Source organism: Osmerus eperlanus, chromosome 5, assembly GCF_963692335.1.
Source record: "Osmerus eperlanus chromosome 5, fOsmEpe2.1, whole genome shotgun sequence".
Lineage (NCBI taxonomy): Eukaryota > Metazoa > Chordata > Actinopteri > Osmeriformes > Osmeridae > Osmerus > Osmerus eperlanus.
Genome location: NC_085022.1, coordinates 23,409,858 through 23,421,312, shown reverse-complemented (window position 1 = coordinate 23,421,312; position 11,455 = coordinate 23,409,858). Strand labels below are relative to the sequence as shown.

Genomic DNA, 11,455 nt, shown 5'->3' with positions numbered 1-11,455 from the left:
GCAGAATTTCACTTTAATTCCAATTCATCAATGGAGCGTACGCAGATTTAATGCCAAGTTACCATTTATACAATTACAGGATACAGATATTGCAGCTTCGAAAAAGTAGTGCCAATATTAAGTAAGTCTGCCACGTGTGTAGAGGGAATTCTGGCTGAGTGTCTCATTTAGACTGGTAAGGTGCTTCATGTCTGACCGGAGAGGTAAGGTGCTTCATGTCTGACCGGAGAGGAAGAAATTAACTGAAGTTCCCTATTTCAGCTCCAGTCCAAGATGGCCTCTGTCATTGTAGCCCACAGACTGAATGTGTGCAGATTTTTATCATCTGAAACTGTAAAAACCACGTAAGAGTGCAAAGCTAAGAGCGCTGATGATGCTTCCACCCTCCGTGTCAAGGCAAGAGCTGACCGCTGGTGCTGAGTAGTTTGTACACAGAAAAAAAATTATGACATAAGTGTCTGTGAAGGATGCCTCACTCATGGAGCCCCATTGAGATCAGTATATCTGTCGTGTTACCTGTGTGTTACTCACCCTGTACAGTTGTACTCCTATGGGTTACCGTATCATTGATACTGTAGTTTCAAAGACGTGAACAACTATTTTTATGAAATGCGACAGTACGTATATATTACATTTTGCTAAAAAAAAAAAAAATCTTGTTTACTGAAAGCTATTCTGACATACTGTCAAATAAACTCTTGACATGGTGTAAAGTATTCCTGCTGACTCACCCTCATGTGTTAGATAATGGCTCATATGCCTTTACTTTAACCACATGTTTACCTTTAACCACATGTTTAACAGAAATGAATAATGGTTCTAAGAATACGAGACAGAAATGTGTACTAGTGCCGTTTTATTATTGCAAGTAGTAATTACTTTTTTGCCTCTTTTTTATTTCATGACTCAAAATGTACGCAGACAGACCTAAGGCCCGCACCCCTCACACAAGTACCCTACCCAACACTACCAGGTCCTGGTGTAGAAATGTGTTGCATTACCCTGAGATCAGCTGAGGGTGTCAGCTTTTTACCGGGTAAAACAGTCCAGTCTACTCATCTGATTGGTAAATGACACTATGTGCTGATGTGAATGTGCTTACTAGAGTCTGTGTTAAAAACACTTCCTATAAGAAAACAAACTAGCCAATGGGCTACAAGGATAAATCTCGGCCATCCATTAAAAGGTTTGCGTCAGTGGGTATGATTTCCTGTGGGGGTGGGATCCTGGGCGTTCACCTGGTCCTCCTGCGGGTGCAAATGATCATCCAGTAACCTCTCCTGAATGAGAGAGATGGAAGAGAGGGTGAGCATGACACACCGACACACAGTCTGAGGGGGATGTTGTGGATGACTTGCCTCCTGTGGTTTGTAGGCGCCCAGCTGGAAGCGACAGCAGACCACATCCACTAAGAACCTCCCAATGCCATGGAGCATGCCTGTGGTGGGAGGAGTCAGACAGGGTCGTGGGAGGAGTCAGACAGGGTGGGAGGAGTCAGACAGGGTGGTGGGGGTCAGACAGGGGGGTGGGGGTCAGACAGGGTGGTGGGGGTCAGACAGGGGTGTGGGGGTCAGACAGGGGGGTGGGGGTCAGACAGGGGGGTGGGGGTCAGAGCTCTGAGTGTGGGAGTGTTGGGACAGTCATTGTCAGGATGTGTGTAAGACTTGGTTGACATATTTAAAAACAAGTTCCAGTTGTGCATTAGGTGAATACCAGATGTGTACCTGTCGTGGAGAAGATGCCCCCAACGATGCCACAGAGCCGGACCAGGAACTTCCACAGGGGCATGTGTTGCTCAGTAACCGTCACCATGAGAGAGCTGATGTCATACTTCATGAAGATCCCAGAGACACCGTGGCTTCCTGCCGCATGGTCAATCACACGGTCCTAGAGGGGTGACCACACATACACAACTCAGAAATGCATCACCCCCCCCAAACCTGACCACTGACCTTCGACTCTGACCCTGCCCTACCCGCTCAGTGACAGAGTACTGGTGTGTCTCGGCAGAGATCTGGTAGGTGTTGAGCTTGGTGGGCACTATGGTGATGAAGTATTGGAACATCTGGTTGTCTGAAGAGACAAAAGTATTCACACATTATCAGAAGAAACAGAAGTGTTCAAACTATCAGTCCTTGGATATTGCTGTAGATCAACTAAGTGTGCAGTTGTTCTGTGGTGAAAGACTTACGGCTGGTGCAGACCTTCTCTGTCCCATCCAGAGGGTTCAGGATGCCTGGGATCTCCTCCCCAAACGACAGGTGATCGATGCGGTGGGAGAAGTTAAACGCTGACACATCCGCAAAACATAAATAATTATTCAATGGAATTTTCTACATGCTTATATTGAGAGACCGCAAACTTGAAAGAAAGAGAGAGACTTACAGTCGTGGCTGACCAGAGCAGCTAAATGGGCGTGGCCTCTGGGATGAGGGATGGCCCTGCGGTGAGGAAGAGAGGTCAGAGGTTATTTATATACTGTGCTTCCAACATTTAAAGCACCAGACTTATCCACACATCATCAGCAGACACACACTGAGCTGAAGCTGGGCAGTAGTAGTGAGTGTGCGTGTAAACTGGGTTGCCTTGGAAACACATACTTTCCTACGGTGATGTGGAAGTTCCCTGCCACCTTGTTAACATAGAGGTGTCCGTGTATCCTGCAGGCGTGCAGGGGCTGGGGCGGGCTGTCCTCCCTAGACAACAAGAACAACACACCTGGTCACTTCACCTAATAAAACCTTCACCTGGGGGGAAGGGGTGTGGGGGAGTCAGACCTGGGGGGAAGGGCTGTAAGGGGGGGTCAGACCTGGGGGGAAGGGCTGTAAGGGGGGGTCAGACCTGGGGGGAAGGGCTGTAAGGGGGAGTCAGACCTGGGGGGAAGGGCTGTAAGGGGGGGTCAGACCTGGGGGGAAGGGCTGTAAGGGGGGGTCAGACCTGGGGGGAAGGGCTGTAAGGGGGAGTCAGACCTGGGGGGAAGGGCTGTAAGGGGGAGTCAGACCTGGGGAGAAGGGCTGTAAGGGGGGGTCAGACCTGGGGGGATGGGATGTAAGGGGGGGGGGGTCAGACCTGGGGGGAAGGGCTGTAAGGGGGGGTCAGACCTGGGGGGAAGGGCTGTAAGGGGGAGTCAGACCTGGGGGGAAGGGCTGTAAGGGGGAGTCAGACCTGGGGGGAAGGGCTGTAAGGGGGGGTCAGACCTGGGGGGAAGGGCTGTAAGGGGGGGGTCAGACCTGGGGAGAAGGGCTGTAAGGGGGGGTCATACCTGGGGGGATGGGATGTAAGGGGGGGGGGTCAGACCTGGGGGGAAGGGCTGTAAGGGGGGGTCATACCTGGGGGGATGGGATGTAAGGGGGGGGGGGTCAGACCTGGGGGGAAGGGCTGTAAGGGGGGGTCAGACCTGGGGGGAAGGGCTGTAAGGGGGGGTCAGACCTGGGGGGATGGGATGTAAGGGGGGGGGGGTCAGACCTGGGGGGAAGGGCTGTAAGGGGGGGTCAGACCTGGGGGGAAGGGCTGTAAGGGGGGTCAGACCTGGGGGGAAGGGCTGTAAGGGGGGGTCAGACCTGGGGGGAAGGGCTGTAAGGGGGGGTCAGACCTGGGGGGAAGGGCTGTAAGGGGGGGTCAGACCTGGGGGGAAGGGCTGTAAGGGGGGGTCAGACCTGGGGGGATGGGATGTAAGGGGGGGGGGGTCAGACCTGGGGGGAAGGGCTGTAAGGGGGGGTCAGACCTGGGGGGAAGGGCTGTAAGGGGGGAGTCAGACCTGGGGGGAAGGGCTGTAAGGGGGGGTCAGACCTGGGGGGAAGGGCTGTAAGGGGGGGTCAGACCTGGGGGGAAGGGCTGTAAGGGGGGGTCAGACCTGGGGAGAAGGGCTGTAAGGGGGGGGGTCAGACCTGGGGGGAAGGGCTGTAAGGGGGGGTCAGACCTGGGGGGAAGGGCTGTAAGTGGGGGGTCAGACCTGGGGGGAAGGGCTGTAAGGGGGGGGTCAGACCTGGGGAGAAGGGCTGTAAGGGGGGGTCATACCTGGGGGGATGGGATGTAAGGGGGGGGGGGGTCAGACCTGGGGGGAAGGGCTGTAAGGGGGGGTCAGACCTGGGGGGAAGGGCTGTAAGGGGGGGTCAGACCTGGGGGGAAGGGCTGTAAGGGGGGGGTCAGACCTGGGGGGAAGGGCTGTAAGGGGGGGTCAGACCTGGGGGGAAGGGCTGTAAGGGGGGGTCAGACCTGGGGGGAAGGGCTGTAAGGGGGAGTCAGACCTGGGGGGAAGGGCTGTAAGGGGGGGGGTCAGACCTGGGGGGAAGGGCTGTAAGGGGGAGTCAGACCTGGGGGGAAGGGCTGTAAGGGGGGGGTCAGACCTGGGGGGAAGGGCTGTAAGGGGGGTCAGACCTTGGGGGAAGGGCTGTAAGGGGGGGTCAGACCTGGGGGGAAGGGCTGTAAGGGGGGGTCAGACCTGGGGGGAAGGGCTGTAAGGGGGGGGTCAGACCTGGGGGGAAGGGCTGTAAGGGGGGGGTCAGACCTGGGGGGAAGGGCTGTAAGGGGGGGTCAGACCTGGGGGGAAGGGCTGTGGGGGCTCCTTTCATGGCAGTCTTGAAGAGAACATCCTGCAGAGAGTGTTCCTCCCTGAGACGATCCTGGATGTGCAGCAGAGTCCTGGGAGGTGAGGAGAGAGGGATGGAGGGCAAGGTAAAGGAGTGATGAAGGGAGGGAGGAGCGTGGGAGAGAGGCAGAGGATAGGAATGAAGGGAAGAATGGACCAAGGAAGGGAGTCAAAAAGAGTAAGCGTAGAACAAAGATAAAAAATGGACAGATGGACAGAGGGAGGAGAAGAGGGATGGACAAAGCAAAAAGAGACAGACAATTTTCACTAACATTACAAACCCCGTAATCTTAAATATTTTCCCTTGGATATCTGAAAATGCAGTACAGGGTCTTACATGTGCCACAGTCTTTGCTGGGGTGAGAGCTCAAACATGACCTAAACAGAAACAACACAAATACAATCAGAAAAGTATGCAGATTATACATTCACCCACAATGCAGCATTGCGATAATAGGATGTGTTCAGCCATTGTGTCCTGTAGTGGATGTTTAATCTATCCATGCAGTTCTGTCCTGCTACTGGAGGAAACTGGTGGTTCTGTCCTGCTATTGGCGGAAACTGGTGGTTCTGTCCTGCTATTGGAGGAAACTGGTGGTTCTGTCCTGCTATTGGAGGAAACTGATGGTTCTGTCCTGCTATTGGAGGAAATTGGTGGTTCTGTCCTGCTATTGGACGAGGTTGGAGGTTCTACTCACTGGATCGTACTTCAGCCCATCGGATGCCACCATGGTCTCTGCTAAGTCCAGGACGTCCGCCCCCACGACTGCACACACACACACACACACACACAAGTTCATGGACACAAGGAAGGATGGTGCCATTCCCACATATTCTGTGGTTACAGTAAGCAGAAGGAATAAGGTACAGTAGTATACTTACACTGGCACCTCATGGCAACGGTGATGTCAACATTTATTCTTAATTTACTGCAAAGCAAGAGAGAATGCAAGACATGAAACCATAGCGACAGTCCTCTGTAGTGAGTGGGACATGAAACTATAGCGATACTGAAGGACAGTACTCTGTAGTGAGTGGGACATGACATCATAGCGATACTGAAGGACAGTACTCTGTAGTGAGTGGGACATGACATCATAGCGATACTGAAGGACAGTACTCTGTAGTGAGTGGGACATCTGACACTGAGCTGGGAGAGATGACAAAAACCCTTCAGCTCTTTGGTATATTTTATTTTAACTTTTATGACAAACTGCTGCGTCACCTGGAGAAGTCTTTGTCAACTTCATACTCATACTTCATCCATGTGTCTCGATACACAAAGAACTCCAGGAACGCAAGCAGGGCCATGAAACTGAAGGCCACCAAAGACACTGTTGGACGCAGAAAGAGGACATAACTGATCATGTAGGCCTATTTAACAACCTCATTCTAGACGGAGAGGTGAATGCAGCACGAAGTTCTAGCTGTGACAACACATGGTTTGCAATACATGAACACCTTGTACTAACTCCCTCACCTGTTCCGCCAGTTGCTGTGGTCTCCACGTAACTTTCGGGAACTTTAGGAAAAGCGTCCAACTCTCTCACCAGGCTGAAAGCCTTCTTTCGGGACAACCTCCTCATCTTCGTGAACTGGATTGCTCAGAATCCCTCATTACCAGTACAACACTGACAGAAACAACACATTCTGTTTCAGATCATGTTTGAAATGCAAGACGCAGTATCCTGTCACTCTTATGTCTCTGGGTATGAGGGATTAGAAACAAGTCTAAGGAATAGACACAGACGCACTGGCTAGCTAGATAGGCTACTGCTGTCTAGCATTGTTATCGCTGACGTTGGTTAGTTGCTTGTTAGCTAGCATCACTAGGCTAGCGACGCTAATTGCACCAGTTGTCAGTACCCTACCTTGGTCTTAAAACCTGCCTTGTGGAAAATGCGTTGTTTTAGATCAGTCCATCGTATCATGCTTTCACATAGGGAACTTGTCTGATATATACATTTTGGGTTTTGTTTTTCAAGTCTTTCCACATTTAAGTGAACTTTAACCCTTCAAAAAGCACATCTATATTTACATGGCGCCCTCTGCTGGTGGAAGGGGAATAAATTAGATTTTTTTAAAGTTTACGTCACCATTCGAGTACATATTTAATCACATTGAAGATATGACGCTTTTGGAAAGTACTTAACCATGAGCTTTACATTAATTATATGTAAATACACCCAAATTCAAACAATTTGAGAAAGTAAGTAACACAACTTTGAACATAAGCCATAACACAGTTTCTATGTAAAAAAAATAAAAGTGTATTTGGGTTCTGCGGTTTCAATTACATAAACAACACTGAGATGTTTTGCTATGGCTATAATTACATACATCTTGTTTGAGCAGGCATAACTAACCAAGTTCACTACCTCTGAACACGGATGTCTTCAAGCTAAATAGTGATTAAAAAAGACACTTGTGCACACACACGTGAAGGACCTATGCCCCCACAGAAGTAAGTATTCTGTTCCCTGTTAGGGGCTGGAGGCCTAGCATCTGGAGCATTCCTATCACAACCATTTTCTTCATTCGCTCCTAGAGTAGAGACAAGTGATCTCCTCTCATAGAACAACAGCCAAGTCTGACCAATAGCTTCAATAGACGTCAGAGTTATTCTGCATGTTTAGAACAGTGGTGTAAGCCACCCCCCCAAATCAACACTGTGTATGAGGAGGTGTGAAAACCTCTACTCCGCAGGGACAGAGTCTAGATCAGGTCCTAGATCTCTACTCCGCAGGGACAGAGTCTAGATCAGGTCCTAGATCTCTACTCCGCAGGGACAGAGTCTAGATCAGGTCCTAGATCTCTACTCCGCAGGGACAGAGTCTAGATCAGGTCCTAGATCTCTACTCCGCAGGGACAGAGTCTGGGCCCTCGTCCCGCAGCCCTGCCGCAGGCCAGTCGGAGGTGGGTGTGTCTTGGGGCTCTGAGAGGTCTTCGGAGCAGCGGCTGATGGCGGGCGACACAAGGCCTGGGCTCGTGTCACATGACTCAGTGCTCTGCTCTGAGGTGGCGGCTGTTGTCGTGGCAACGCTGGGTGGGATCAGGCAGAGGTCATCATCGTCATCCTCCAGGGTAGGGGACTCATGGACATCTGTGAGGAGCCAGAGTGATGAAGCACTGTATCTCAGCAACCTGCATAGACTACTACTACTACCACCAATAATAACAACAATATATTGTAACCTAAAGGTGGGGTGTAACTTGATGCATGGTAGGGAAAACTAATACTCACTGCTGAATGCCTCAGGGTACTGTTTGGCAATCTTTCCCTTCAGTGTCCTTGGGGATAACACACTATGCGTATTAGAGGAGAGCAGTTTGGAGAAGAGAGGAAAAGAGAGGGACATGGAGAGGATGATTGTGACCTGCAATGCACCTGATCCTTCTGAAGATGCTGTCCAGGTCCTTCTTCATCTCCACCAGGGTCCTTGTGTGGATGAGGAAGTGTTCATTCACCTGCTGCAGACGCACGTTGGAAAGTCCGTTGAAGTTTATCAGCATCTCGTTCGTTTTCTCAAAGCGGTCCAACCTACAATGAGACCCAACCGTCAATATATACCCAGTATTGTTTACAATGATTTAAAGCATGCAGAGCTGGGCATTTTTGACCAACTCATGTTGGAAATGATCACGTCTCGCTGGCGTTTCAGGCACGTTCTGGTCGCTTACATGTGTCTCTGGGCTTGGATAATGGCGTTAACGTCCTCCGAGTTGACCATGCTCAGCATCCTGTTACAGAACATCCCTGAAGCAGTGGGCTCCATGCTGGCTTTTCTACAGCGAAGACGACAACAATATTGACTCTATATACACTAGAGATATGTTTACAAAACGCTGCAGTCTGTTTCTAACTTGAGCTCTACTGCAGGTTGCGTCTTTAGTAGACTATAGTCTACTAATAGCCTAGCTAACAGGGGTCCATTGACAATTATTCTTTGTCCGCGTCACCTGACACGACCACGACAACTAAATGATTATACTGACTTCATCTGTACATTGTCACTCAACGCATACGTGTTACTAATAACGAGATTCATGTAGTCTAACTCTTACTAAACTACTAGTACCAAGCAGGGTGGTAGCCCATCTGATCTCTGATACCCTACTAGCCTAGATCAGCGCTAAAAGCTAAAGCTAGCTACCGTACCGTGGCGTCCTACTGTCTGCTTTCTAATCAAGTTAGCAGGGTAGCTACTTACGGTTGAAGTGTCACTTGTGCTATATGTTAATATGAGTGTTCTATTTTATTTATAGACTTTTCTACAATCTTATTTCAATCACTGAAGTGCTTACATCCTTCTGCTTCCGTATTATGTACAGTATCACGTGATTTTGACTCCAGTGGTGTTCAAATGGGGACCTTCCGTGGGCATCACACATCTGTGTGTGTGTGTGTACAAATTAGAATGGGCTCCCACTATCAACTCAAGAACCGGGCACTCTTTTTTTATTATCCAACGGAGTCCAGTGCCGCAATTGACGTTGTTTGGATAAGCATTTCGATAGCTTAATTAAAAAAGAACTTGCCGCCAGTCAGTTTGACTTGCTCTCTTCGCTCTGGACTCAGCCATCTTGAGTTGAATGAGCAGCACCAGAGAATGTCTAATATGGGCCTAAACAGCCTCTGGCTGCGCTAGCTCTCGCGAGCCGAAACGATATTCATAAAGCGAACAGGCAGCTGACATGAACAATATTATTTACCCTTTGTCAGTGTGAAACAGAAAATGGACTACACAAAGTCACAACGGTTTAGCCTAGAAAGACATCAGGCCTTGGCCTCGAGACGAGGAGCGAGGGCTTGGCGTTACATTAAGGTGTAGCCTACCTGAAAATGTCTAATAAGGGGAGAACTAGCCTACTAGCCTGGTCCTAACCATACCCTCGTACATTTTATTTGTACAGAGGGTCTGGGATCGCTCCATTGACAAGCGTTAACTTCCTTGAAGGCGGGTACTCTGTTGAAGTTTAAAACTAGGATCTAGGATCTGCCCAGAGCCACTCTAATCTGCCATAACCAATCGCTAGCATTCGCCTTAGCCAACTCCTTCACCACGGAGCTAGCTGCCGTAGCTGGAAAATCAAACTTTTCCCGAACCCCGTGGGGAGGAGGGCCACAACATTATGACCACCAACAAAACTCAGCAAGGATTGTTCTTGCTCCGGCTTTAATTTATGGATATTCGGCAGCGTTGCCACAACCGCAGTATAGCTTCGCTCGCATCTTTCTCCACCGCCATTACTGAACTACAACTCAAACTAGTGCACGACATCAACGTCATTGTTCTCAGCCACTCCCTCTGTTCGCTGATTGGACCTACAAAAAATCTGTTTCTGAAAACCGACTGATGCACTGAAATCCCAGACCTAGTAGAGAAGCAAAATCCAAATTGAGCGGAAGTACGTAGGAGGGCAGAGCCAGGCTAGAGAACTGCCACTCTCGGAAAACTTTCGGCTTCTGAACTGGTTGCAGTTCCACTCTAGTTCCATATGAGGGCGAGTGCAGAATGAATGGAGGTCTATGGAGCTATACCCCTCAAAATCCACTTTTCTCAGGATATAATTTTTTGTCTGAAATTTGTAATTTGAGTGTTGCATTAGAAAAGGGAGGCAAATACATTTTTTTATAAAAAAATTAAAGTAGCTTTTTTGTTCTATAAAGCCTTTTAAAATGTCAATGACGTCATACAATCAGTATTCATTAGCAGAATGCTAGCATGGGCAACAACGACCAGTGGCGAAAATCTGCTATCAATTTTGGGGGAGACAATTATATGACATTTTCTCAGAGTTCCTGAGGGGGACACCAAAATTACTGCTGTAACATAGCCTACATTGTAATATGTTAAATGTATATTATTAATATTATTTACATTTCCTTATGTTTACAGTTATTTATTGGGGGGGGAATCATATTTTTCCCAGGATGTGGGGGTCGTGTTCCGGGGGGGACACCCCCCTGAGATTTCCGCCTATGACAACGACTCACCCTGTAAGAAATCGAAAGGACATAAGTACTCGTTCATTCAACTTTCGACCTATAATCCATGTTGAACTTTCAAAAACTACAATCAAATCTGAGATTTCTCAACGACAATCAGGCGAAAGAGACACATGTAGCCGTCTAGATTCCCATTCTTTTTGCACTCGCCCGCGATCACCCCCAGTGGAAATCTGGTGGAATTCGGTACAATGGGACTTATGGAGTGGACCAGAGCCATAAAAAAAAAAATCTTTTTCTATGGCTCTGGAGTGGACAGGCTCTCCGTAGATGGGCTCTGGGTGTACACAAAGGGCAACTTCCGGGCCTGAAAAATGCCAATGCGGAAGTGGCGTAAAGTGCAATACCGCCGATGATCGCCAGCGGCTGCCTCCATAAAACTCTGGCTCCGATTGACAAAAATAGCAAACTTCTCACCTGAAATACTAAGTCAAAAGAAAATTGTCCACAATTCATCATGGTGTCATTAGCTAGATAAGTGGTCCATCTGAAAATAATTTGATAATTAAGTAGTTATTAGGCCTCAAAGACAGGTCCAGGTCCAGTCTGGAGTGATTTGCATCCTGTTTGGACAAGGGGAGATCTTCTCAATGGAAGCTAACGATGTTTGCAGCAACTTCGCACGGTTTACTAGCCAGGTGCATGCATAGAGGCAAGTAGAGGAGAAAGACCCACCCTTTGCCCCCTCGTCCAAATATGGTCACTTCTGGCTTCAAAAACCCAAGATGACGACCAGGAAGTACAAATATCGAGGCTTCACAACGGGCTTTCACAAACCAATGGGCGACATCACGCTGACTACGTCCATCTTTTATATACAGTCTACGGACGAAGACGAACATATGCACAACTGAAAC

At 49.1% G+C, this 11,455-nt stretch overlaps 2 protein-coding genes across 4 annotated transcripts; both read right to left on the bottom strand.

The window, feature by feature from the left end:
- Window positions 1-836: 836 nt before the first annotated feature.
- ergic2 (ERGIC and golgi 2) lies at window positions 837-6,611 on the bottom strand. Of its 2 annotated transcripts, none has more exons than XM_062462817.1 (14): window positions 6,460-6,611; window positions 6,069-6,219; window positions 5,814-5,922; window positions 5,471-5,517; window positions 5,287-5,354; window positions 4,926-4,966; window positions 4,540-4,641; window positions 2,601-2,696; window positions 2,386-2,441; window positions 2,192-2,290; window positions 1,976-2,073; window positions 1,725-1,887; window positions 1,329-1,438; window positions 837-1,244 (listed from the first exon to the last, which is right to left on the bottom strand). In XM_062462817.1, exons 2-14 carry the CDS (start codon window positions 6,172-6,174, stop codon window positions 1,194-1,196), a joined length of 1,146 nt encoding a protein of 381 aa, XP_062318801.1. In that variant the 5' UTR covers window positions 6,175-6,219; window positions 6,460-6,611; the 3' UTR covers window positions 837-1,193. The 2 variants fall into 2 exon arrangements, with proteins under 2 accessions (XP_062318801.1, XP_062318800.1); XM_062462816.1 differs by having other exon boundaries at window positions 837-1,280; window positions 1,359-1,438.
- A 69-nt stretch (window positions 6,612-6,680) lies between these two features.
- kxd1 (KxDL motif containing 1) lies at window positions 6,681-9,500 on the bottom strand. Of its 2 annotated transcripts, none has more exons than XM_062462822.1 (5): window positions 8,894-9,500; window positions 8,270-8,374; window positions 7,977-8,129; window positions 7,833-7,879; window positions 6,681-7,691 (listed from the first exon to the last, which is right to left on the bottom strand). In XM_062462822.1, exons 2-5 carry the CDS (start codon window positions 8,362-8,364, stop codon window positions 7,444-7,446), a joined length of 543 nt encoding a protein of 180 aa, XP_062318806.1. In that variant the 5' UTR covers window positions 8,365-8,374; window positions 8,894-9,500; the 3' UTR covers window positions 6,681-7,443. The 2 variants fall into 2 exon arrangements, with proteins under 2 accessions (XP_062318806.1, XP_062318805.1); XM_062462821.1 differs by having other exon boundaries at window positions 8,800-9,491.
- Between the last annotated feature and the right edge of the window lie 1,955 nt (window positions 9,501-11,455).

Coding starts and splice junctions, on each gene's coding strand:
- ergic2 (XM_062462816.1), bottom strand. CDS start 6,174: ATGAGGAGGTTGTCCCGAAAGAAGGCTTTCAGCCTGGTGAGAGAGTTG. Junction 2,291..2,385: donor TGCTCTGGTCAGCCACGACT/GTAAGTCTCTCT, acceptor CGGATGTGTCAG/CGTTTAACTTCTCCCACCGC. Junction 2,074..2,191: donor AGAGAAGGTCTGCACCAGCC/GTAAGTCTTTCA, acceptor TTGTCTCTTCAG/ACAACCAGATGTTCCAATAC.
- kxd1 (XM_062462822.1), bottom strand. CDS start 8,364: ATGGAGCCCACTGCTTCAGGGATGTTCTGTAACAGGATGCTGAGCATG. Junction 8,130..8,269: donor ATCCAAGCCCAGAGACACAT/GTAAGCGACCAG, acceptor GTCTCATTGTAG/GTTGGACCGCTTTGAGAAAA. Junction 7,880..7,976: donor AGCATCTTCAGAAGGATCAG/GTGCATTGCAGG, acceptor GTTATCCCCAAG/GACACTGAAGGGAAAGATTG.